The sequence below is a fragment of the Globicephala melas genome, chromosome 3 (genome assembly GCF_963455315.2).
Source record: "Globicephala melas chromosome 3, mGloMel1.2, whole genome shotgun sequence".
NCBI lineage: Eukaryota > Metazoa > Chordata > Mammalia > Artiodactyla > Delphinidae > Globicephala > Globicephala melas.
Window position 1 is genome coordinate 30,169,990 of NC_083316.1, and position 27,568 is coordinate 30,197,557.

The 27,568-nt window shown below is 35.0% G+C and overlaps 1 protein-coding gene across 3 annotated transcripts in view; it reads left to right on the plus strand.

Annotated features, from left to right (window-relative positions):
- NIPBL (NIPBL cohesin loading factor) overlaps window positions 1-27,568 on the plus strand; it is a 191,879-nt gene that overhangs the window by 155,647 nt on the left and 8,664 nt on the right. For 2 of the 3 annotated variants that reach the window (XM_030882092.3, XM_030882090.3), the window contains exons 33-45: window positions 6,000-6,108; window positions 7,612-7,748; window positions 12,139-12,279; window positions 12,402-12,495; window positions 12,936-13,090; window positions 13,552-13,642; window positions 15,600-15,773; window positions 16,155-16,345; window positions 18,262-18,369; window positions 18,854-19,054; window positions 22,084-22,230; window positions 24,392-24,666; window positions 26,753-26,927. In XM_030882092.3, coding sequence (XP_030737952.1) covers window positions 6,000-6,108; window positions 7,612-7,748; window positions 12,139-12,279; window positions 12,402-12,495; window positions 12,936-13,090; window positions 13,552-13,642; window positions 15,600-15,773; window positions 16,155-16,345; window positions 18,262-18,369; window positions 18,854-19,054; window positions 22,084-22,230; window positions 24,392-24,666; window positions 26,753-26,927 — 1,998 coding nt within the window. The remainder of the gene's footprint in view (window positions 1-5,999; window positions 6,109-7,611; window positions 7,749-12,138; window positions 12,280-12,401; window positions 12,496-12,935; window positions 13,091-13,551; window positions 13,643-15,599; window positions 15,774-16,154; window positions 16,346-18,261; window positions 18,370-18,853; window positions 19,055-22,083; window positions 22,231-24,391; window positions 24,667-26,752; window positions 26,928-27,568) is intronic. The other variant, XM_030882091.3, reaches the window with a different exon arrangement.

The following is a 27,568-nucleotide window of genomic DNA, read 5'->3' on the forward strand; positions in this document are numbered from 1 at the left end:
CAGTAGCATGCCAAGAGCTATTTCTATGGAGGATGGCAAGCCTTTGCTCCGAAATCCTAAGGGCCTATACTGCAGTTCACCTATGGGGGCTTGCCAAAGACTCCAAACAGCATCCCTGTCTTCCATTAACACTTCAAGCACCACTGGATCTGCTAGATCATATGGCCCAAGTGGCAAAGCAACTTGCACAGCAGCCTGGACCTATTCCAGAGCCTTTTCTTCTGTTCTGGGCCCCACTCAACACTGGCAGCTTCTTAGGTCACTCAGTAAATGGGCCAGAATAATATACCCAAATGAGGAATTTGTTGCCTCCAAAATTCAAAGAAACCCACTAGATTTTGAGTCTCCTTTTTGGTTATAGGAGGGACCAGATGCAACATCTTATTCTTTACTTTACAGTGAATATCTCAACATACCCCACACCACTAAGCCCCCAGGAATTTCTTTGAAGTAAAAGACCTCTAAATTTTTGTTGGATTTATTTCCCACACTTTGACACGCGCATCTTACCAGTAAGTCTAGTGTAGTTGCTACTTTTTGCTTACTACATACAGTCAACATAATGTCATCAATGTAATGGGCCAGTGTGATATCTTGTTGAAGGGAAAGATAATCAAGAACATGCAAACTAAATTATAATGTATGGCTGGAGAGTTAATATACCTCTGAGACAGGGCAGTGCAGTGTATTGCCGGCCTTGCCAGCTAAAAGCAAACTGCTTCTGGTGGGCCTTTGACAGGGATGAGAAAAAGGCATCTGCCAGATCAGTAGCTGCACACCAGATCCCAGAGGATGTGTTAATTTGCTCAAGCACTGATACGTCATCTGGTGCAGCAGCTACAATGGAGTCCCAACCTGGTTAAGCTTATGCTGATTCACTGTCATTCTCCAGGATCCATCTGTCTTCTCAGGCCAAATAGGCAAGTTGAATAAGGATGTGGTCGGAATCACAACCCCTGCATCCTTCAAGTCTTTGGTGGTAGCACTAATCTCAGCAGTCCCTCCAGTGATACAGTATTGTTTTTGATTTACTATTTTCCTAGGTAGAAGCAGTCCTAGTGGCTTCTAGTTGGCCTTTCCCACCACAGTAGCCCTCACTCCATTGATCAAAGAACCAACGTGGGGATTCTGTCAGCCTGTGAATAAATCTATTCTAATTTTGCATTCTGGAACTGGTGAAATAACCAGATGATGGGTTTAGGGACCCACTGGACTCACTGTGAAACAGACCTGAGCTATACCTTCATTGATCATCTGACCTCCATAAGCTCCTACTCTGATTGGTGGGCCACAGTGATGTTTTGGGTCTCCTAGAATTCGTGTCAGTTCAGAGCCAGTGTCTGGTAATCCCTAAAAGGTCTAATAATTTTTTTCCCCCAATGCACAGTTAACCTGGTAAAAGACTATAGGTTCCTTTGGGGAAGGTTGGAGACAGGATTAACAGTATAAATTTTCAGTAGTGCATGGAACTCCTTCCTCAAGAGGATTCTTCAAAGAATGCTGTGGATTGAATCTTTGTTGAATCTTCAACATAATGTTGAAGCTTAATACCCGGTGTGATGGTATTAGGAGATGGGGCCTTTGGAGGATAATTAGGTCATGAGGGTGGGGCCCTCATGAATCAGATTAGTGTCCTTCTAAGAAGAGACATGAGAGAAATTACCTGTCTGCTCTCTGCTGTGTGAGGATACAACAAGAAGACAGCCATCTTCAGGCTAGGAAGAGGATCTTCACCAGAAACCAACCATACGTTGATCTTGCACTTCCCAACCTTCAGAACTATGAGAAATAAATTCTATTGTTTAATCCACATAGTCTATGGTATTTGTTAAAGCAGCCCATACTAAGAAATTGGTATCAACAAGTGAGGTGCTGCTGAAATAAATACCTAAAAATGTGGAAGTGACTTTGGAATTGGGTAGTTGGTAGACACCAGAAGATTTTTGAGGTGCATACTAGAGAAAAACTGATATTGCTGTGAAGACATTTAAAGGCAATTCTGATGAGGGCTCAGAAAGAAAAGAGAAGAACTATAGGGAAAGCTTCCTTCTCTTTAAAGCATATATATAATCATGTACAGAATGTTGGTAGAAATATGGATGGTTAAAAGCCATTCTGATGAGGTCTCAGATGCAAATGAGGAACATGTTGACATTCTCAGTCAACAGAGAAAAGTGAGTCTTTGTTATAACGTGACAAAGAACTTGGCTAAATTGTGTTTCTGTTCTAGTGTTTTGTGAAAGGTAGACCTTCAAGTGATGAAATTGAATGTTTAGCTGAGGAGATTTCTAAGCAAAGTGTTGAAGGTGCAGCTTGATTTCTCCTGCCTGAGTTTACAATCAAATAGTGTCTGTCTCCATCAACCAGTGATGGGTTAAAAAAAACCTGATGTATCCATACAACTTAATAGTACACCATATCATAAAGGAACAAACTATTGATACATACAGCAACATAGGTAAATAATAAAAACATGCAGAATGAAAGAAACCTTACACAGAAGAGTACATATTATGATTCCACTTATATGAAGCTCTAGGAGAGGCTAAACTAATCTATATTGGAAAAAAATCAGAAGAGTGGTTGCAGGGGGCCAGGGATTGACTGGAGAGGAACATGAGGGGACTTTCAGGGGTGATGGTAATAATCTATATCAGTGGTTCTAAAAGTTATCAAGATTACCTGTGACTTGTTAGAAGTGAAGTTCTAAGGCTTTACCCCAGACTTAATCCATAACTCTGAAGTAGGAGCCCACCTAAACAAAGTCTCCAGATGATTCTGATATAAGTTAAAGATGGAGAAAGACTGTCCTTTATCTTGATAGGGAGTTTGACTTATATAGGTGAATACACTTAACAAAACCGGGCGAGTACACACTGAAGATTTGTACATATTTCATGTAAATTTTATCTCAAAAGGAAAAAAGAGGGCTTCCCTGGTGGCGCAGTGGTTGAGAGTCCGCCTGCCGATGCAGGGGACACGGGTTCGTGCCCCGGTCCGGGAAGATCCCACATGCCGCAGAGCGACTAGGCCTGTGAGCCATGGCCACTGAGCCTGTGCGTCCGGAGCCTGTGCTCCGCAACGGGAGAGGCCACAACAGTGAGAGGCCCGCGTACCGCAAAAAAAAAAGGAAAAAAGAGGAAATACACTGATGTCTGCAGCTTACTTTGAAATGCATCAAAAAGATGGATAGAGATGTGTATATGTTTACATATACATATGCACACATATATCTATGCATGCATATCATGGGGCTGGTTTAACATCACATGTGTGTATGATTTAACATTAAACAAAAAATAATCATGTCAGGATACAGGAGAAATCGTTGATAAAATTTAATACCCTTGAATGATAACTTCTAGTAAACTAGGAATAAAATCTGACAGAGAATAAACTATAAAACCTAAAATGAAAATCGTGCAAAATGGAAAGATATTAAAAGATCTCATCAAAATCAAGAACAAAAAGTATTCATCAACCTGTCAAAGTGATTAAAAAATGTATATGGAAAAGTAAAGAGCTGAAAATAATTGTCACTTCTGAAAATGCAGGGACGCTGATGTGCCTTAACACACATATCAGGACTTATTTTTAGAGATACAGTAATTAAGGTAGCATGGATTTTTCAATAAATGAGACTGGGTCAAGTGGCTATCCATAAAGATTTTTTTTTTTTTAATTCTTCAACTCAGCAGTCAATTCCATATAGATTAAAGGAAATCTTTAAAACTTACAGAAGAAAGTATATGTGTGAATATATTTTTGACCTTTCTTAGGGAAGAATTTCTTAAGTCACAAAAGCCATTAACCTGGAAAGATTGATAAATTTCACTGCCTTAAAATGAGGAACATTTATGAATCAAGAAAACACAGGTCACAAACTGGGAAAGATATTTGATACACATATAGCTAACAAAGGATCATTGTTAAAAGTATGTAAAGAACTCCTGTCCTGCAAACCAGTATAAGGCAGGAGTCCTGGCAGGAAAACAGGAGAAAGTCATGAATAGGCAGTTCATAGAGGAGATAGCACACATGGCCTATAAGGTATTCAGCCTCATAAGTAATATAGGAAATACAAATCAAGACCCCATTTTACACCCATTTGATTGGCGAAAGTTGAAGTTCGGTGATAACAAATGATGGAGAAAAGATGGATTAAATAGCATCTCTTAAACACTGGCGCTGAGAAAATATTACAACAAAAGTTTTTAAATTTAGTATTATTTCATAAAGTTGAACTTTCATATATCCTATGACCCAGTAGTTCCACTCCAAGGTATATACCCAAGAGAATCTTGCATATGTGCACCAGGAGACAAGAATGTTCATTATGCCACTAAAATTTTAATTAACCTATCTTCAGAAGAATGGATAAATGAATTGCAGTATGGACATAAAACGGCCTGTCGTATAGCAGTGAAAATGAATAAAGTTGTTTCATGCAACAACCTGGATTACAGTTAGTGACATGTTAAGTGAAAAAGGCACATCTCAGAAGACTACATCCAGTATGATACCTTTCAGAAAGTTGAAAATCCAGCAAAACTATAAACAGTATTTAGCTTAGACAATTTTTTTAAGCAAAGAAATGGTAAAATTCCTGATAAGTGGTACCTTGAAAGTTAAAGAGGAAGATGGGATAAAGGAAGTAGCACATTGGGAAATATAAGTTATTGGAAATATTCTTGAGTTAGGTTCATAGTGCATCATTATATTTATAAGTAAATAAATTAAAAGGGCACATAACCAGTATTGGCAATGTCATGAACTAAAATTTATGACTAATACTTTTATGTAAACTTGATGTCTTGGAGAGCAGAAAGAAAAAACAGGCGAGGAGATTGTTTTCTTCTCCTGCCTGAAAAAGACCAGACTAGCATATAATTTTAATAGCTGCTTAAGGTTGAGTTATAGAGCAGGACAAGGAAAATTTGCTGTTCAGAGTTGTAACTGGGTAACTTGAAATTCTCTTGCTTACATTTATTTCTTTAAATTGGAGGGAGCAGGGGAAATGTGTGTGATATGTTATTCTGATTGCTATCAGTTTTAATCATCCACGCATATTGTAGTGAAAGTTTAAACTTGTGCTGTCCCATACTAGCCACACATGTTTTTTCATTTAAATTAACTTGAATTTTTATTTACTTTTAATTCCTCAGTTATACTATCCACATTTGAAGTGTTTTGTAGCTGCATGTGGCTTGTAGCAGCAATAATGGGCAGCACAGATATAGAACATATCCATCATTGTAGAAAGTTACATTGGACAGCACTGGAACTCTTTTCAGAAATTAAACATTTCAGTTTCTTTAATAGCTCCAGAATTGTATTAGCTATTCTTTATTAACAAAACAGATATACCTTAGATGACTTTACCATTGACCTCCGATTATTATGAAAGATTGGATTGGTTTTATTTTTTGGCTATAGTTAAACTGATCTCTTTTCCTCATATCATTATTCGTAACACTTTTCTAACATGGTTTATTAATAACTTGGTAAAAGATAACACAGGGAAGAAATCCAGCCTTGTGTTTTATAATTGCGAATTATAAGGTGCAATTCAGATGTAGTTACAATTATTTTAAAAATGTACTTAACCCATAATATACTTTTTTGAGACATCAAAGAACTTGAAATAATAAGGAATGGAATTCTCATTCTTTAAAATCATTCAACTAACATTGAGTGGTACTCTTAAAAGAAGGTCACCGTTCTCATTTCTCTCATATTCTACCTTAGGTCCTACACATAGCAATTTAAATAACTTCATACTAAAATTGTTTGAAAGTATCTATAAATTACTGGTTTATAAGATATTTTTAAATATTTGTTACATATTTTTGTTTATTAATTTGCATTTTCAGTATTAAATTGTTAATAACCAATTGAAAAGCTTATTACTTATGGACACATTTAATGCGTTTATATTATTATTGTCTAATGAATAATTATACTGGGATTTTTTTTTTTTTATATATATACATATATAGTTGTTGAAGTCCGAAGAGGATTCCTCATATAAACCTGTGAAGAAAGCTTGTACTCAACTTGTTGATAACCTAGTTGAGCACATTCTTAAATATGAGGAATCTCTAGCTGGTAAGACATTTTATATATTGGTCGTTAAGTTGATTTTATAAGATATTTTAAAATACTTTGGGCACATTTCTCATTTTTGCCTCTAGCTCTGCTTAGCCTAATAATTAACTACTTCACTTTTAAATGAAATCTGTTTTTTGTTTGGTGTTGAATCCTAGGTTATATTGTTATGGTTGAGTAATATTATCTAGAGCAGTACAATAAAAGCATAGGACTTGTCTCTTCCACATACCTTTCAATAGCACATAATTTTAGATGTCATAATGAACAGGAATTAAAGTAAGTCCAGGGGCTAATATGTATTTAGCTAAATGCACTCATCCAAAAACTGTTCAGTACCTTTTAAATTATATAAAATTTTCTATCAAAATGAAATTGTTTTAATTATTATAAAAATGTTTTTAAAAGATTTGTAGTATATACCTAATATCATTTATAATTATTATATAACATGTGCTTAATCTTGACCTAGAAAGCTCTTAATATTTTTTAATTGAGAAATTCCTTAAATATTTAATATTTTATATTATTTATCACACTGTCAGTCACAAAATTGAAGTTAATGAAAATATAAATAATTATATAAAACTTATAAAAGTCATAATGGATATCTATTGCTTAAAAGCACACAAGACTAACATTATTTCCCATCCCCTAATGTACATTAATGAGGAACAATAGTCAGCCTCAGTCAGTTTTCAGAATTGGGGGCCAGTTGCCTCTATACAGAGGTATCATTTATGGTAAAATTGTTGATATTCTTTATATTTTTATTGCAGTTTTTTTTCTTTAATTTTTTTTTCATTTTCCATGTTTACCTCTTTTTCTTTGTATATTTTGTTGTTTCCCCTACTTTTCCCTATCCTAGATTTTAAGGGTGATACTGTTGTCACTTAATGTTAAAAAGTTTCTAATCTCCTCTAAAAACTCCTGAGAACCAAGAAACATTTTATCTCCTAACTAGCAACATTTTCCTCTCACCTGAACAGCATTTTGTTTACTTTTCTAATATAGCACTGGTCCACCTTCTTATCATTCCTGTCTTCTAACATTCTTCTGCCACAGCAGCATCTCTTTTTCTCCCCAGTACCCTTAAACACAGTATCACCTCAGCTAAATTGTCTTTGTCCTCCTTTGCTAATTTTCTTTCCCATACTCATTTCCATCCAGTTTTAGATATAATCAATACCATGTTTATTCTGAAAATTCCATCTCTAAACTTCCCAACTTTCATTCTACTTTTTAACTTCAGTCCTACTCCCCTCAGTGTAAAACTTGCCTTCCCTAGTGCAGCCTCCTTGTCCTTTATCCTTTACATATGTAATATAACAAAGAAAAAATGAAATGCAGGAAGTCTAGCATCATAAGAAATGCTAATCTGTTGTATTCAGGCATGCACTGAATCTATTCAGGGGATAGTATTGAGTAATTTAAATAATATTCTGTATAATTTCCATTGCCTTGTCATATTTTAGTGTCTTATTTCTCTGTTTGTTTTTCCAGACTCTGACAATAAAGGTGTGAATTCTGGACGATTGGTAGCTTGCATAACCACTTTGTTCTTATTCAGCAAAATAAGACCCCAGCTCATGGTTAAACATGCCATGACTATGCAACCATATCTTACCACTAAATGTAGTGTAAGTATTAGAGCTGTCCTATTTTTCTCTTATATAAACCATGTAGTAAATATTTTAAATTTAAAATTCACATTGTGTCATCCACATTTTCACTGACAGATGACAGTCATTTTCACTGACAGATCAACTGGGTTATGTACTCAAATGTTTGTTCTAATATTTGTGGCAAGTTATCTACAAACATCCTTTTTCTGATGTATTATAAATAAAGTTCAAGTCCCATTTCTTTGTGAACTCCTCAAGCTAAATCCTCAGTAATGCTTAATAAACGTTGTAATTATCGTTAGGACTTAAAAGGTGAATGAGACAGAGTTCCTGTCACTGAGAAATTTACTGTCTTTCGGATTCTGATTTTGCTTTTCATTTGTCATTTTTGATATATTTTATTTATTTTTATAACGTATCAGTATATTGAATATGGAAGACCTAGGATCATCAGAGATGCTAGGCTGTTAATTTAAGTTAATATTACACATACTATATTTTCCTAAAATCAAATGTGAAGATTAAATATTACTTGAGTAAGATAATCTAGCAACTTAACATGACAGCTTGGTGAGTTAAGTGGCTTATTATAACACTAAATTTTAAAATACTCTAAAAACCTATAAATGTAAATAGTTTTTTACTTACTATGTTCCCATTGTTCCTAAGGAGCTAACTTGAACTGTTTACTAAATTTGTTTTGTTGCCACAGTCAGGTTTTTTTGGCGATCTAAATTAACAAATTCTAGGTGAAAATCTTCAGGATGTCCTGAGAAATTTTAAAGACAGAGGAAAGTACCAGAAGATAAATGCATTAAAAACAATATATAAAACAATATATAGGGCTTCCCTGGTGGCGCAGTGGTTAAGAATCCACCTGCCAGTGCAGGGGACATGGGTTCGAGCCCTGGTCCGGGAAGATCCCACATGCCGCGGAGCAACTAAGCCCGTGTGCCACAACTACTGACCCTGCGTGCCTAGAGCCCGTGCTTCGCAACAAGAGAAGCCACCACAATGAGAAGCCCACACATCGCAACGAAGAGTAGCCCCTGCTAGCCACAACTAAAGAAAGCTCGTGCGCAGCAGCGAAGACCCAATGCAGTCAAAAATAAAATAAATTTATTTTAAAAAAACAAAAACAATATATAGTACTTCTGAAAACAACATTTAAGACAACATTTAATTCTATCTTTAGGACTTAGATCTTGGTGTTAGATCCAGAAATAAATTGATTAATATGTAATCTGTGGCTAATAATAATAGATAATATTTATTGAGCACAGTGCCAAACACTGTGAAGAATTTTACATACATTATCTCATTTACATTGTGAGGTCGGTACCGTTATTATCTCAGTTTTACAGATAAGGAACGAAAGCTTAGAGAATATAACTAACTTGCCTAGTGTCACACAGCTAACAAGTCCCAAAACTAGAATTCAACACCATGGCTTGCCTCTAGAATCTGAACTATAATGGAACCTTTATAAATTGTCCTCTTTTCAGTCAATATTTTTTTAAAACAAGGTTACTTTGAAAACATTTTGTATAATTTGTTATGCATATATACATATTTTTATATATACACCAATATAGAGTTTTATATAAATAAGGCCATCTCATAAATACAATAGACACATTTTAAAATTGTTTTTGTTTTTTATATCCTACCCCCATCTTTATTCCTCCGCTTCTCAAGATAAGCAATCTGGAATATCCTTGCCACTTTATCCATGTTTCTATAATTGTAGGCACACATAGACATGTAAACAAATGGTTGACCAGATTTTTTAAATATCAGGTCATGTTATATACATATCTGTTAGGCATTTTTACTAATCTCAAAACAACTGATATATGTTTAATTCATCCTTTTGAATGGCTACATAATATTCATTTTATGGACGTCCTGTGATTTATTTAACCATTTCCCATCTTGGCAGGTACTTATTTACATTGTTTCCTATTGATAGCCACTACAAACGATTCCTTAATAATCATTCCTATTCATATACTTCTAAATACTGGTGCTTTTTTTCTTTTGGAGTAGATTCTGAAGAATTAACTTCCCAGATTGAGGGAATTTTTTTTTTAGTTTTGGTTTTGAATAGATCTTTCCAGATTGCTGGTGGACATGTTTCATAGCCTCTTTGGAAACCAGTAAATGACAATCTGTGTCATTTTTGTACTCTTTGCCAGTCTAACAGGTGTAAAAGAGTATAGTTCATTGTTGCTTCAGTTTCCTTTCCCTGATTTCTAAGAAGGTTGAGCATCTTTTTTATGATATTAACCAATTGGACTTGATTTTCTGTGATTTGACTGTTGTTATCATTTGCCCATTTTACCTTTGAATTGTGGACCTTTTTTTGAAAACTCTTTAAATGTTTGAGATACTGAACTATCTTATGTATATTCATTTCAAATATTTCTTACGTTCTGCAGCTCTTTTCCTTCATGATTTACATCTTCATTTAAATTTTCCTTCTAGAATTTAAGATACTTCATTTACTTGATTTTTCAAGCCAGTTATGTTTCAAAAATTTTTTACTACATATTTTTAAGTAAAATTTCGGCAGTGATTCTCAAATGAATTTATCTTACTTGACAAAAACTAATTTATCCCTACACCCACTTTAACTCATCCCCTGTTGCTTAAAGGAGGTGGGAGTGGGAGATGGCAGGGAACAATAGGATATCTATGTTACTTAGAAAAAAAACATTCATCTTAGCCTGTTTTTTTATTTAATCCTCTGTGTATCCTGAAAGGAAGGATGAATGTAAGGTCAGAAAGTTTTTAACCAGTGCGATAATAATAAGCCCAAAGAGTTCAAAATGAGTGTCAAAAACCTGTTGCTAAGAATAAGGAATGAGGGACTTCCCTGGTGGTCCAGTGGTAAAGAATCTGCCTTACAATGCAGGGGATGCGGGTTCAATCCCTGGTCAGGGAACTAATATCCCACGTTGCCACAGGGCAACTAAGCCCATGTGTCACAACTACTGAGCCTGCGTGCTGCAAACTATAGAGCCCACACGCCACAACTACAGAGCCCACGCACCCTGGAATCTGCACACCACAACTAGAGAAGAGAAAACCCGCACACTACAACTAGAGAGAAGCCTGTGCACCACAATGAAAAATCCCGCCTGCCTCAACGAAGACCCCGCATGTCACAACTAAGACCTGACACAGCCAAAAATAAATAAATAAAACAAATAAATAATAAATCTTTAAAAAAGAAAAAAGAATAAGGAATGATAACTTGGCTAGATAAAAAAACGTATGTTAAAACCTTAGTCAAGGAAGAAAGAGAAAGGAAGGAAGGGCGAGAAGAGGAAAGGAAAGAAAGAACTAGTAACTTTATTTGCCTATGGGCAGGGACACCCCTGGGTGACTGGAGGACAGGGGTAGGAAAGAGACTTTTTACTGTAAATCCTTTAATATCTTTTTTTTTTAATCACTAGCTTTTACTTTATTTATTTTTAAGATGTTTTATTTGGCCCTGCCGCCTGGCATGTGGGATCTTAGTTCCCCGACTAGGGATCAAACCCGCGCCCCCTGCAGTGAAGTGCAGAGTCTTAACCACTGGACCGCTAGGGAAGTCCCCTTTGTTTCTTGGTTTTTTCGTTTCTTAATGTTCTACCTATTTTTTAAACCGCTTAGTTTTTAATCAGCTTTAAAACTTTTAAAATTAAAAAATAATTTTAATAGAATATTTTAAATTTTAAAATAAAGGAGACTTATACCTAGTTCTGGGATTCCACATTTTCATCTATCATAAGAAGGGTTAACACAGGGCTTTTCAACCTCAGCACTGTTAACATTTAGGGCCGGATTATTTTTTGTTGTCAAGAGCTATTCTGAGCATTGTAGGATTTTTGGCAGTATACTTAGCCTGTATCCACCAGATGCCAGTAGCACCCCTGTGCCCCTGTTGTGACAACCAAAAGTGTCTCCATATATTGCCAAATATCCATTGGGGGGCAAAGTCACCCTCAGTTGAGAACTACTGAGTTAACATACCCTAGTTTGAAAAATACTAATCTTGAAAACGATACCAGTCTTGGTAAAATACTCTGTTAGTTAAACCCCATTGTTCAGAATTGACTGTTAGTGCATTTTAGGAAGAAAAAGAGTAGTTGTAGCATTGTGATTAAGTGACCCAAAGATCACATGGTAAGTTAGTGACAGAGCTAGAATCCAGGTTCCTGTCACTATCTGCTGTTCTTCCCTTCATTCTTTAAAGAAGTTCTTTTCTACTAATGTTTTTGTTTTGAAAAAAAGCTTTATATAAATATACATATATATATATATATATATAAAATACCAAACCTCCCAACTACGTAAAGCTGTATATAGTTTGTTTTCAGATTTTGTTTTTCATAAAGCACTAATTTTATCCTTATAGACACAAAATGATTTCATGGTTATCTGCAATGTTGCAAAAATCCTAGAGCTGGTTGTACCACTGATGGAGCATCCAAGTGAAACTTTCCTTGCCACTATTGAAGAAGACCTAATGAAGCTTATCATCAAATATGGCATGACTGTAAGCATTCACTTTACCATCTCTGTGTTGATCAGTATATAATTCACAAATGATAACTTAATCATGTGTTTTTACCTTTGTCTTTAACTTTTGTCTAAACAGTAACATTTTCTCTCTTTTAGGTAGTGCAACATTGTGTAAGCTGTCTTGGGGCAGTTGTAAATAAAGTGACACAAAATTTTAAATTTGTGTGGGCCTGTTTCAATAGATACTATGGTAAGTTCAGTGCCTGGGCTTTAAAATCATTCTGCTAGATCCTGCAGTGTATACAGTTCCTTTTTAACACATCTGATAAGAGGTAGTGTCAAGGGAATTATAAGAGGTGTGATGATTGTCCTCTCTGGTCCACTCTCAGAAGCAATATTTTCTGGTGTCTTTTATATTCCCTTAATAACCCAGTATGATTACTTCAGAAATTTATCTCCTCATAAGTAAATGTTGGTAAGTTTTTTGTCTACCATGTAAAATAAAATTTAAATATCATTTTTTTCTTACATTAATTCTTTTAGGCTCAATGGAATGCCCTTATATTTCTAGACGTTTAATACTTAGAACCGTTAGTAAAATTTAATTTTAATTTATTAGCAGTAATTATTTGAACATAACAATTTAAGGATAGAGGGTTTGTTATAAATAAATATTACTTACTTTATTAGGTGCCATTTCAAAATTAAAAAGTCAGCACCAAGAGGACCCAAATAACACTTCACTGCTAACAAACAAACCGGCACTTCTTAGATCCCTTTTCACTGTTGGAGCACTATGTCGGCATTTTGATTTTGATCTGGAAGATTTTAAAGGCAACAGTAAGGTAAAGATCCTAATATTAATTATTTAGTATGCTTTAAAAACAGAACTGTGTGACCCTGGGCATTGAAAATGACTATAATGACTCAGGATGAAGGCGGCATTAGGGTAGTCTGGTTTAGTTCTGAAACAGTGCTACTCAAAGCATGGTCCTCAGACTGGCTTCTGATCCATGAACTGTTTGTTACAGGTCCATAATAAGATAAGTTTACGCAAGTTATATCAGCTTTGTGTTAGTAGGCACACTGCTTATGTCAGCAGCAGTTCATTATTTTAACATTCTCAATGAATGTCACTGTTCTAAAATTCATGGATTTATAAATGTATTGGTGAATTATTCCTTAGTAAAGTTCACATGTGGAAGTTCTCATTGTTTGCTTTTAGGTATTTTTTTCCTTTATAGTTGAAAACCGATCTAAGTTAACTCTTCCTTATACACTTTAACATGGTTTTTTTCCCCCTTAGGTTAACATAAAGGATAAGGTACTTGAACTATTGATGTATTTTACAAAGCATTCAGATGAAGAAGTACAAACAAAAGCTATCATTGGTCTAGGTAAGATAAGTCTAAATTTCTGCATATTCTTTAGTTGTTTGAGAGGTTGAGCAAATTTTAAAATGTTGTGAATTTAAATTGTTGAGTTATTTAAGTATGTTTTTGTTTAAAGTAGGATCTGGTATCTCAAATATAAGTCTGGGGATTAAAACAACTGGGTTCCATTATTGGTTCATCCAGTGACTTCCTGGGTGACTGAGCAAGTCGTGTAACTTCTATTTGTCAGTTTCCTCATTAGTAAAATAGAGATGACAATACATTCTTCTACCCCTAATTCATAGGGTTTCATAAAAACATTCATTAAAATACTTTAATAAAGAAAGGTGGTATAGAAGAATTTGTGCTGTTGCATGTTTTTTAAATTGTTCTTTTTCTTTGCAAAGTTTTGTCATTATATGTGTCTGCCTCTTCTAAGGTGAAAACAATGGGCAGTCTACCCAAACATTTATTTATATAGAAGCACAGGGTAAACAACCCCACAGGAACAATTTGGATGTATACTTTTCCTGTATTATTGTTCAGGGATCATTGATGTAATAAATACATGTCTTTGCAGAAAATTAGGTTTTTGTGGCTTATCTGGAAAGATATTGGTATATGGGAGAAATATGAGAAGGGTAGAATTAAAGTACCTGAAATGAATGCACTGTAAAAAAAATTAGAAGAGCACTCTCTCCAGGTTTTTGTGTTGTTGTTGTTTGTTCTGTTTTTTACAAATACGTGTAAAGCTACTCAGTAAGGTTAACAACTTATTTAGAAATTTTATTTTGGCAGCATTAGCAAGGTTTATAATTTAATATGCATGGACAGTTGCTAATATTTCTAAGTCACCCAAACTTCATTAAATGTTTACTGATTTCTTTAAATAAATTTAAATCTTAATATCTTATTACTTCTTCATCTCTTTCAGAAAATTACATATAGCAAATATAGTAAAAATTCAGATATCACTTACTAGAGAGTTATATTGATAGAGTATTATCTTTTAAGTCACATGTATACATTTGAATATTCAATCTGGACATACATTCTATAAAGTGGCAAAAACTAATAGTGTTACATCTAATTCAGAGAACAAAGAGTGTAAATTTTAACTTGCAGCACTATCCAGAAAATAGTGCCTTTAGACTAGTTGATAAAAGACATCTTGCCTGGGCCATAGTTATCCTGTGTCACCTTGGGCTAGTTATCTGATCACTCTATGCTTTGAATTTAGTTTGTTATTTGGCATCCATAATACTTGCTTTCATCAAGGATCTTCATTTTATCTCACATAAATAAGCATTTTGTACAAATAAACATGGACAATATTATTTTGCTGCTTATTAGCTTGTGGTTGTAGAATTCAGCATTGTGGCTTCAATTATAATGACATATGAGAAACAAATAGAAGATTTTAAGCTTTATTTTAGAATTATTCCATTTCATCAAATGAATATATTTCAATATATATATTTTTAATAGCTCCAAGGTAGTACCTTCTGCTAGGAATCTAAAAAATGTTTGCAGACATTACCTCTTAAATCCTGAAAATATCCCATTGAGGTAGGTGGGTGGTAAATATTATTGTCCCCATTTTACAGATGGAGAATTGAGGCACAGAGATATTATGTGACTCACCTAAGGTCACACTACAAGTCAGTGGTGGAGCCAGGAATAGAACCCAAGACTCCTGACTCCTAATCCACTCCCCTAGCCACTAGGCCCTGCTCCCTCCTCAAGGTTTCCTCTTGTGTGAAATTCTCCTTTGAAATGCAATTTCTTGTTTTTAATTCATGGGGAAAGAAGTACCTGCTGTAATACTTCTCTAGGTAAGGCCACCAGCATATTCTTCCAGTCATTTTAAGTTTTAATTTTTGAAATAAGGAGCTGTTTATATAATTTTATCAACATTAAATGTTATATTTAATTTTAATGTGAATATATCAAGAGAATTTTTGTTTTCTCTCTTCTTTAGGATTTGCCTTTATTCAACATCCAAGTCTAATGTTTGAGCAAGAGGTGAAAAATCTATACAATAATATTTTATCTGATAAAAACTCCTCAGTAAATTTAAAAATACAGGTGTTAAAAAACCTCCAGACCTACCTACAAGAAGAAGATACACGTATGCAGCAGGCAGATAGAGACTGTAAGTAAAAACATACTTTCAAAAATGCAGAGTGTAGCTGCAGTTAGCATACCCTATGACTCTTTTTTAATCCAGATATCTAATAGATAAGGAATTTTAGGTAAAGGAGTTCCATTAAAGAAGAATCCTTCATAAACTCCCTGAAGTAGTTTATAAAATTTAATATATGTGCAGACGAAAACATTTTGATGGAGGGAGAGAGATTATAGTTCTCATCAGGTTCTCAAAGAGTCTCTAACAGACCCTCCTCCCCCCCAAAAAAAAAAAAAATTGAGAACCATTGGGACAGCTATAACATTTTGTGCTTTTGGTTGTGGCCTAATTTAGAGTATTTAGTAAAGTTAATGTACATGTTCTTAGTATGTTTACTTCCTTTTGTAGGGAAGAAGGTTGCAAAACAGGAAGATTTAAAAGAAATGGGTGATGTTTCCTCAGGGATGAGTAGTTCCATCATGCAGCTTTACCTCAAACAGGTGCTCGAGGCGTTTTTTCACACCCAATCAAGTGTACGCCACTTTGCCCTAAATGTCATTGCATTGACTCTAAACCAAGGTCTTATTCATCCAGTTCAGGTAAGTATGTTTTATAGCAGCGGCACTTAGCAAAAGAGCCAGATTTGTTGCCATTTGACGACTTGGTGATTAGAAAATAAGTAGTTCGTTATTCCTCTTAGTTGTTGATTTTTTTTTGTCCCAAACTCTTAAGAATCCAAGTTTTAGTCCATCTTTTAGGTTGTCTTTACTGCAAAATACCCATATATTCATAACATCTCTATTAAACAAACTTCCAATTTATATTTGTAGAATACGTACTCCGAATTATTTCTTCTGAAATGATAGATATGTTTTAATTGATATTGACTCTTATCTCTAAGAACCAACCGTATGTAATGTCAAATATGTAATGTAACTGGGGTTAAGAGTATAATCTGTCTTAAACAGGGTGGATTTTAGTCCACAGAAAAATAACCTATATAATCTGAACTCAGTTCCTTCATCTTTAATTGGAAGTAATATCAAGTACCCAACACCTCAAAACACCGATGTGTAGACTAGATGATGTACTCAAGACATATTAGTACTACAAGGAATTGGCAGCTAATTCTGATGTTGTAGTATTCACCATCTGACATGTTCAGGAGGGGCAGAAGTAAATTTGTTAGATAACCAAAGCCTGTACCCTCAAGATTTTTATTTTGGCTATGTTTTGTGGAACTTTTCTAAAATATGCTCTATGTTGTTATGCTGTGTTCTTCCCTGTGTCCTGAAACAAAACACAGTAATGCGTATTTAGCCTGTTCTTCATGATTCAGGGCAAGATTACTTAATTAAGTATACAGTACTATGTTGATACTCCTGAATTTTTTAGATACTTAGGGCTCTTTGCTGGTATTCTAAATGGTCTCAGGTGGTTGTGCTTTTATTATATCTTGTCTTTTTAAGCTTTTCTTTTAAATTTTACAATTATAAAAAAAATTGCAAGAGTGGTACAATAAACTTCTTTATACTCTTCACCTATATTTCACCATTTGTTAACATTCTGCCACATTTGCTTTCTCTCTCTCTCTTAATACGTACACTTTTTTCCAAATCATTTGATAGTAAGTTTCAGATATCATGATTCTTTACCTCCAAACACTTCAGCGTATATTTTTTTAAGAACAAGGACATTCTCTTACAAAATCATAATGCAGTCATCAAATTCAGGAAATTTAAGATTGATACAATATTATCTAATATATAGTTCATTTTCATATTTTGTAAGTTAAGCTAATAATATTCTTTGTGGATTTCTCCCCCCCACCCCACCCCAATTCAGGATTTAATTCATGATGACCCATTTCAGTTATTGCTGTGTCTACTTTTTTTAAGTTGTTTTTTGTTTGTTTGTTGTTGTTTTTCTCACCTCCTCACCTCTATCTAATTCAGATTCACTTAACATAGTAGTGGTGTTTCCTGACTTTTAGAAGTGTACAGTGAGTATGGCTGTTACCAAATTGCTAGCTATCCAACTGTCTGACCATTGAAGCCATATTTAAAATCAACTTTGTGAGAAAAAATTTATATATTTCTAGTTTTGAGTATGGAAGACAAATTACTTTTTCCCCTCTATTATCTTTACATAGAAAATTCAGTCAGGCTTGAAAAATTATTGAATTATACATTTGTAGTATATATCATAATCTTAAATGGATATTCTTAGTCTGGGAGCCCTTTAGTTTTAAAGAACCTTAAAATCACACTGAAATTGCTTAAATTTCACCACATTATTTTCTTGCTTATACTCCAGTGCTTTTTTGCTTTAAGGGAAAGATTTAAGGGAAGGTTAATAGTTTTTAAAAAAAAACACTAAACCATGGCATTTATAGGAAGGCCTATAAAGCTAAATTCATATGTCCCAGATATATAGCAAGTTTTAACATATATCAAGATACATATAGAGCTTTTACTATGGTGATGTCTTATGAATTCTTTATTTTTATTTCCAGTGTGTACCATATTTAATTGCTATGGGCACAGACCCAGAACCAGCTATGCGGAACAAGGCTGATCAGCAGCTTGTGGAAATAGACAAAAAATATGCTGGATTTATTCATGTATGTATTTTTAAATTGTGCAATCTAAATTTAAACATCGTTCTTTGGTAAACCATTTCTTTAGCAAATGTTGTGCTCAGATTCATATTAGAATAAAATATTTTGCTTAGTAGTTACTTTTAAACATGCAACTAAGTTTGTCCCCCAGGGTGTTTACTCTAGTTTAAAATTAACTCTTAAAATTGAGCTAGAGGTAACAGTACAGCACGCACACAGGATAAAAATCAGGATGCATGGGTTCTGGTCCCTACTTTGTATCTTGGCAGTGATGGCTCTTCTGAGTCTCCATTTGTTTCTTCTATAAAATGAGCAGATTGCAGTAGATGATCTGCAGTATTCCTTCCAGCACTTGCATTCTATGATTTTTATTATTTTAAAGAAAACCAAATAATGAAGTTTGCCTTGAACTATAATACTCAAAATTATATTTTTAATTTGACTCTTCTAATTTCTGTGACAAAAATAAGGCTTTTATTGATTTCAGATGAAAGCGGTGGCTGGTATGAAGATGTCTTACCAGGTACAACAGGCAATCAATACATGCCTAAAAGATCCTGTAAGAGGTTTCAGACAAGATGAGTCCTCTAGTGCTTTGTGTTCACACCTTTACTCCATGATCCGTGGAAACCGCCAACACAGACGAGCCTTTCTAATTTCTTTACTCAACCTGTTTGACGACACAGCAGTAAGTATTAAAAACTTATTATTTTAAGAAAATAAGTGTTCTATAAATTTTATGCCTAAAGTAGTCAACATTTTAAAAATATTACCATTTTAGTAAATAATAGAGGCTATCTTAAATGTGTTTATTTAGGTCTATGTTAATTGCAAAGTATACAGTCAAAATTGAAGGGGAAATTTTGCATGAGAATAAACACAATGAGGGATAAAGTATAATTGTGGGATAAAGTATAATTGTGTTTCCATACTGAGTGTCTTATAAACTTTGATAGCAGTTCCTTTAAGCATACCTTTAAATAAGCTACGTTACTAAACCGTCACTTCCAAGGATAGATTACATAGATAGATAGATGGATAGATGAAGTGAAATTTCGCTTGTTTCTGTCAGACTTGAATGCTGTTAGAGTAACTATTCTAATATGGTTTTGGCTGCTGAGATCCCTGGTTGTTCAGCCTGACCTCCTTTAATGAAGAGCCCACTTTTGTGTAATTACAATTTTGACCCTTTAGCGGACTATTGCACAAGTTGTATTGGCCACGACCATAAGGCAAGAAAATAAAACATCCTGTTCTTTAAGCTTATCTCAGTTTTTTCATTCATCTTATATCAATATTTATTCAGCATCTATTTGCGTTATGGTAGCATTGTGCTAGGAGATGAAGATAAAATAGTAAATGGGACAGATGTGGTATCTTTCCACGTAGAGCTTACCAATTAGTGTATTGTGTAAAGCTTTAAAAAGAAAAAAAATATTTTTTTCCTATTTTAATCACTTGATAGCTTAACTTTGTTGCTGTTCCAACACCAGATTTTTTCAATAAAGTAAAATTAAAATTACCAGAATGTAGATGTCTTATTAGACCTCTTCTTTTTAAGTACAACATGAAATTTTTGGATATATTATCTAACAAATAAATATAACAAACTTCTATTTTAGAACTACTTGGACTATAATTTTAGTCATCATCAGGGCTGTCATCAGTATTAAGCTTTCATTGTGTGTAAGATATTTAGATAGGAGTACAAAATGCTATGATATAGTGCTCTTTTCCTCATTGGATCTTACCTCCAGTCGGAGGGATAGGACACTAAGTAAAGGAACTAACGGTTAAGATTAGCATAATCTGAGTCCCAGTGGTTTGTATCGATACTGCCCTAGTCTTTATCTCCTTTCTGAGCTTAATTCCTACGTGGTTTCATTGCCTGCTGTATATCATTAGCTGGATGCTCTGTCACCTCAGCATGTGAAATGCTAAACTGGAAATCCAGCTGTCATAATACAGTGGATGTCAGAGGAGGAACAAATCTCTGAAGGCCTAGGGGATAAGATGGATCTACTCTTAAGGCAGGGCAGGTGTAAAAACATGAATAAAGGTACAAAGATAAGAATGTGTGGGAGGGACTTCCCTGGTGGTCCAGTGGGTGGGACTCCATGCTCCTTATGTGGGGGGCCTGGGTTCAATCCCTGGTGGGGGAACTGGATCCTGCATGCATGCCACAACTAAGGATCCCACATGCTGCAACTAAGGATCCCTCATGCCGCAGCGAAGATCCCGCATGCCACAACTAAGACTGGTGCAGCCAAAATAAATAAATAATAAATAAATAAATATTTTTTTAAAAAAAAGAATGTGTGGGAAATAATGAATAGATGTTATTTAACTGGAGCAGCAAGATCATAATGAGGCATGGTTAATGGAGGATCTTGTAGACAGTGGAAAACTGTTGAAAGTGTTAAATTCAGTGATGAGGACAGGTGCCAGAGAGCATTTTAGGAACACAGATTTTTTAGCATTGTGTTCACATTGAAGGTAATACGGGATTGACCTGTTACGATGAAAGCTGGAAAGAAAACAATGACAGTAGGAAAGAAAAGAAGAAACGTTGTGAGGAAGGAATAAATTAAATGAGAGTCTGTGAGAATAGTCAAAGGATAACTGAAATATTTTTGTCCTAAGCACCTAAAAGAACAGAATGTTGCTAAAAGCAGTTTGAAAAGGAGTTGGTTTGAGGAGATAGAAGAGGAGTAGTCAAAGAGCTAGGAAGAGAAAACTAAGGAAGAAGGTTTCAGGAAGGAAAAGGCTTGTCTGTATTTTTCCAACTTTAACATGTAGGTATTGATACATATTTAAAAATAAAAACGTAGGGGTTTCATGAGTACTAACAGCAAGTTCATTCCGTCTGTCCTATGGGATTTTTGTTATTACTACTGCTGATACTGTATTTTATGTTGTTTGGACAGCAGGATAAGGGAGATGGTAGGAAGGAGTGTTTTTTAATTGCCTATTTTTTCTTTTTTTTTAAGCTATAAATGTTTTAAAGGAATTTAAATATTAACATGTCTTTCTGTTTATGTTCTGTATCATCATGTAAATGCTGAAAATCTCAGTTTGTTACTTCTTTTTAAGCAAACAACTAGTAGTAACCATAATTTGCCAGCATTAGTTTTTTGGTGTGAAACTGGTAACACCGTCAGAATGACTCTGATATTCTAAATTATGTACACATAGGAAACTGACAATTGTTTTATGAGTACATGAACTTTGATTTTTTTTTTTTAACCCACATATTAGTACTATAATTACCACTTACTTTTGAAGGCAGAATAGTAACTGTGTGTAACTGATCTCCATATGGGTTAAACTTTTAGAGGCACAATGACAAATAATTATGAATTCATATGTATACTTTCTGATGTGGTATGGATTTATCTTAAAGATTCTATATACTCTATAAGAAAACTTCAGGGACTCCCACTTGGGTGCACTAAAAAAGTTCACCCCTTCCCTTCTTAAGGTACCATGGTTTAAGTCATTATGCAATCTCTTAAAATGGGTTTAAGATTATTCTGTAAAATCCGTTTCTGTCCCACCTCCTCCCTTCTTCCTTCCCTCTTCCGCTCCCCAACTCTCTCTCTCATTCTGAAACAACTGAGGTGAAAGTGCCCTGTAATATTTTCTCTAAAAAGGCTTTTGTGATGGATTTCTAGATTATCCACTAAACATGTGTACCTTTTTTTCTAAAATTTACAGAAAACAGAAGTGAATATGCTCTTGTATATAGCAGACAATCTAGCCTGTTTTCCATACCAGACACAGGAAGAGCCGTTGTTTATAATGCATCATATAGACATTACACTCTCAGTTTCTGGTAGTAACCTACTGCAGTCGTTCAAGGAGGTAAGTTACACACATTACTATTCTTAATCTTTCAAAGTACAGGCATGCTATTTTCACTGTTTTGTTTCTCATTGTTCTTTTTATTCTTTTCATAGGTATATAAAATCTTTCTAAATAAACTTAACTGAAATCTGGGTAGTGCTTGAATTGGGGAGAGGAAGTGGGTTGCCATTTCATTTCCGTTAAGAAAGATCTTAAAACCATTTCATTCCAGATCATTTAGGTGGAATTTATACACACACACGTGCACGTGTGCATGCGCGCGTGCGCGCACACACACACACACACACACACACGTGGATTGTTCTCTTGATAAGCCATCCCGCTTTATCTCACTTCAAGCATTGACCTTAAGTGTTTGGTGTTCATTCATATATTTGTTTAAACCCCATTTTAAAACACTTTGCTATTTTATAAATCTGGTAATGCTGTAGATAATAGTAGTATACTTGAAGAAATACAGAATAAATATAAGTAGCTTACTTACAAGTAAACACAGAAAATTTATACTATTGATTTGCTTATTATCCCTGAACACCAGCATCATAATGGAGTTGGCATATTGTATGCCCAAAATCTTTACTAACTTTTTTGTTGTAAACTTTGTATCTTTTCTTTCATGGTTTTTAAGAAGGAAATACAATTGGTTTCATTGTAAAAGCACCTGGTATAGCCCTGGGTACATAGTAGGTGCACTCAGTAATTTCCATTCTTTGTAAATTAATTGGAGTATTTTCATGTACCTGATGATATAAGTATATATCTCATTTTACAATATCGTAGTGCTCAAAACTCAGCCTGGTCAAACTCGTAAATCAGGGAGATCCTTTTTTGGTTTTGGTTTTGGTTTTTTGTTCTTTTGGGGGTTTTTTGCTGTATGCGGGCCTCTCACTGTTATGGCCTCTCCCATTGTGGAGCACAGGCTCCAGACGCGCAGGCTTAGCGGCCATGGCTCACGGGCCCAGCCGCTGCACGGCATGTGGGATCTTCCCAGACCGGGGCACGAACCCGTGTCCCCTGCATCAGCAGGCGGACTCTCAACCACTGCGCCACCAGGGAAGCCCAGGGAGATCTTTTTAATACCTAAGGGTTGGAATTACAGAAGTATCTAAACCCTTGCTACTTGAAGTGCGGACCGAGACCAGTAGCACTGGCCTCACCTGAGAGCTTGTTAGACCTGCAGAACCTCAGACTCCACCCTAGACCTGTTGAAACAGAGTTTGCATTTTTAACAAAATCTCTAGTTGTTTAATATGCACATTAAAGTTTGAGAGGTTAATAATTTCCCAGGAACTTGATCCATCATGTTATCTTATTTTACTTCACTTACTGTTGTACATATACTTGTATTCTCCTGTTTTATTTTTTAGCAGTTACATTTTGAATATTGCTTTGTAATCTGGTCTTTTCCACCTTGAAACCAGCTGACTTTGTTTCTTTTTAAAAGCTAACAGTTTCGTAAAGTACAAAAAACCAGAATTTAAGTATTTAAAGAAAGTTGCACATTATCTTGCTGAAAAGTTCTTAAAAGGGAGAGTTTGATAGAAGCTGGGGAAATCAAGCCTATTATATTTTCCCCAGTTAAATTATAATTACTGGCTTCCCTGGTGGCGCAGTGGCTGAGAAGTCCACCTGCCAATGCAGGGAACACGGGTTCGTGCCCCGGTCCGGGAAGATCCCACATGCCGCAGAGCGGCTCGGCCCGTGAGCCATGGCCGCTGAGCCTGCGTGTCCGGAGCCTCTGCTCCGCAACGGGAGAGGCCACAACAGTAAAAGGCCCGCGTACCACAAAAAAAAAAAAAAAAAAATTATAATTACTTCTTTTCCTCTATAATGGCTTACCTGTATATCAAATTGTTACTTCTATAACTAATTTATCTTTCATTACTATAAGAAAATTCTCTCCCTTTGAATGATATTTCAGAATGGTTTAGGGAGGGTGGAACAGTGGTTGAAGGAGTGGATTTTATTTAGTCTTGGAACATAATTTTTTCCCCCAAGGATTGCATCCCCAGTTGTTTATGGAAAATCAGAGGGTTTCAGTATATAAAATATTAATATAAGGATACTTCTGAAGCTGTTAAATGGCGCATATGTATAGTTGTAGTGGTATTTTTGTTTTATTATTTTTCAGACAGAATAATTTCCTCTTTTTTTTCAGTCTATGGTAAAAGACAAAAGGAAAGAGAGAAAATCATCTCCTGCTAAGGAAAATGAGTCAAGCGAGAGTGAAGAAGAAGTCTCCAGGCCTCGGAAGTCACGGAAACGTGTAGATTCAGATTCAGATTCAGATTCAGAAGATGATATAAATTCAGTGATGAAATGTTTGCCAGAAAATTCAGCTCCTTTAATTGAGTTTGCAAATGTCTCCCAGGGTATTTTATTGCTTCTGATGTTAAAACAACATTTGAAGAATCTCTGTGGATTTTCTGATAGGTAAGGTTGCATAAGCAGTGAGAGAAAAAACTTGCTGTGTTCAAATAATGAACAAATATGAAACCCAGTTTTGTTGCATGCTGAATATTTAAAATGCTCTTTTTAAAAAAGGAATTTGTTCCTTTTAATTGGTGTATACTATTTTGTTGTATAATCTACCATAATTTGTCCATTCTGTTATTGAAGAGAGGAAAACTATTCCTCTAATTGGAGATAATGCATTATAAATTATAAATCAGAGGACTTAAATCCTTAATATACTTAAAAAGATACTAGAGAATTAGACTAACCTTAAAAATAGATAACAAATTCAAGTTTTTAAAGAGCTGTGGGGACTTCCCTGGTGGTGCAGTGGTTAAGAGTCTGCCTGCCAATGCAGGGGACATGGGTTCGAGCCCTGGTCTAGGAAGATCCCACATGCCGCGTAGCAAGTAAGTCCGTGCAGTACAACTACTGAGCCTGCGCTCTAGAGCCCGCGAGCCACCACTGCTGAGCCCGCATGCCACAACTACTGAAGCCGGCGTGCCTGGAGCCTGTGCTCTGCAACAAAAGCAGCCACCACAATGATAAGCACGCGCACTGCAACGAAGAGTAGCCCCCGCTCACTCGCAGCTAGAGAAAGCCTGTGCGCAGCAATGAATACCTAACACAGCCAAAAATAAATAAATTTTATTTAAAAAAGAAGAGCTATGAATGAAGAATAGATGCAGACCAACTAGGCTAAGTTCTAACAGTCTAGCAGCCTTTAATGTACACTATCAAATAAGAGATAGAAAAGTACTAATAACTTAGAGTGCCCTATAATTTTACCCATTGTCAATCACTATAGGTATCTCTTTTCTGCCTGTACCCGTGGAATTCTGGACATTTTTCACATTCATTGAAACCCTATGAAGTCACATGTTCGTAGGGACAGATAATGAAATGAGTAAAGTAGACCTGGTAGGTCAGTGGCAAAATGAAAAGAACATGTTTCTTCTAAAGGGTTTAGATATTACTCAGATGTTCATCAGCTTGTTGCCATGGAAGAGAGTGGGAACAATGTGGCCAGAGCTTCCATCTTTTCAAGAGAAGCTAGATAATCCAGATTTTAATGAGAACTATCTCGATGTTAAATATTGGCAGCCACAGGCATACCTTGTTTTATTGCACTTCGCAGATACTGCATTTTTTTCAAATTGAAGGTTTGTGGCAACCCTGCATCAAGCAAGTCTGTCGGCTCCATTTTTCCAACAGCATTTGTTCACTTTGTGTCTCTGTGTCACATTTTGGTAATTCTTACAGTATTTAAATTTTTTTATTATTATGTTTTGTAGTGACCTTTGATGTTGCTATTACAAAAAGATTACGATTCACTGAAGGCTCAGATGATAGTTAGCATTTTTTTAGCAATAAAATATTTTTAAATTAAGATATGTATGTTGTTTTTAGACATAATGCTGTCGCACACTTAATAGACTATAATATAGTGTAAACATAACTTTTATACACATTGGGAAACAAAAAAATTCATGTGGTTTGCTTTATTGCAATATTTGCTTTATCACGATGGTCTGGAACCAAACCCGCAACGTCTCCAAGATACGCCTGTAATTCAGAATAATTTAAAACCTTGTAAAGTCTTGGGGCAGTGCTAAGGTGTTGGAAAAATTTTGAAACAGAGTTGTTAATAATGTGAAACAGGTTTGTAAGCAATAATTCTGGTCACTGTGTAGAGAATGAATAGTTGGGGCACAAAACAGTAGAAGGAGGTAAACCAGTTAGGTAGTATTGAGTAGTTACATTAAAACTGTCCTACAGTCACAATCATGGTGCTAAGAAATAGACATGAGAAACTACTTTCATTTAAATGATACCTCTATTCAAGACAAATACTGACAGAAACAAGAGAGTATTCTTTTTAATCTTTGATTTTGTGTCTTTACTTCCCTTTTTAAAATTATATTTATTTTGTATACAATTTCACTGGTTAAAATCTATATAACAAAAAGTTTAATTATAACTAAACAAATTTAACTAGAATCAATTTAAATGTAAATGCCTAAAAAATTTGTTTTAAGTTAATGGTTTTGCTTTCCCAAAACAGTAAAATTCAGAAATACTCTCCATCTGAATCTGCAAAAGTGTATGATAAAGCGATAAACCGAAAAACAGGAGTTCATTTTCATCCCAAACAAACACTGGACTTCCTGCGGAGTGATATGGCTAATTCCAGAATCACTGAAGATGTGAAGAGGAGTATAGTAAAACAGTATCTAGATGTGAGTAGTGAAACCAAAATATATTTAATTTTGATAATGACTTCTTTAAAAAGTAAATTCTTTTGAGACAGATAGCTACCTCCTTTCATTGAAGGTATGCTTCGCGACCCATCACTCCTTATTTTTGTCTATGTAGTTTTAATGAGTTAGTTTAAGCTTGTCTTTCCCGCTTCACCCACTGCACTACAATTGTTTTTTCCTAGGAAATACCAGCTGACCACTAACTTTATTTTAGTGAAAAGCAAAGTTTTTAGGCAAGTTTTAGAGAAAAGCTGTGACTATATATGTATTTTTTTAATTCAGTGGATTACATGGTTTATATTTCATCAAAGGAAAAACCATGAAAAGTCATCCTCCTGCCCTCTTCAGCCATTCTATTCCTCTTCCTTCTGGCAACCAATATTACTACTTTTTCATGTATTCTTACAGAAGCAGTACAAGTGTGTGTGTGTGTGTGTGTGTGTGTGTGTATTTGTATATCTGTTACATATAGACCCATCTAAGAAGTATGTGAGTATGTGAGTGTATAAATTGTGCTTTTAAAGTGTCTTTAAGAATAGGCAAATTCAGGGAATTCCCTGGCAGTCCAGTGGTTAGGACTCCGTGCTTTCACTGCCGAGGGCCCAGGTTCAATCCCAGGT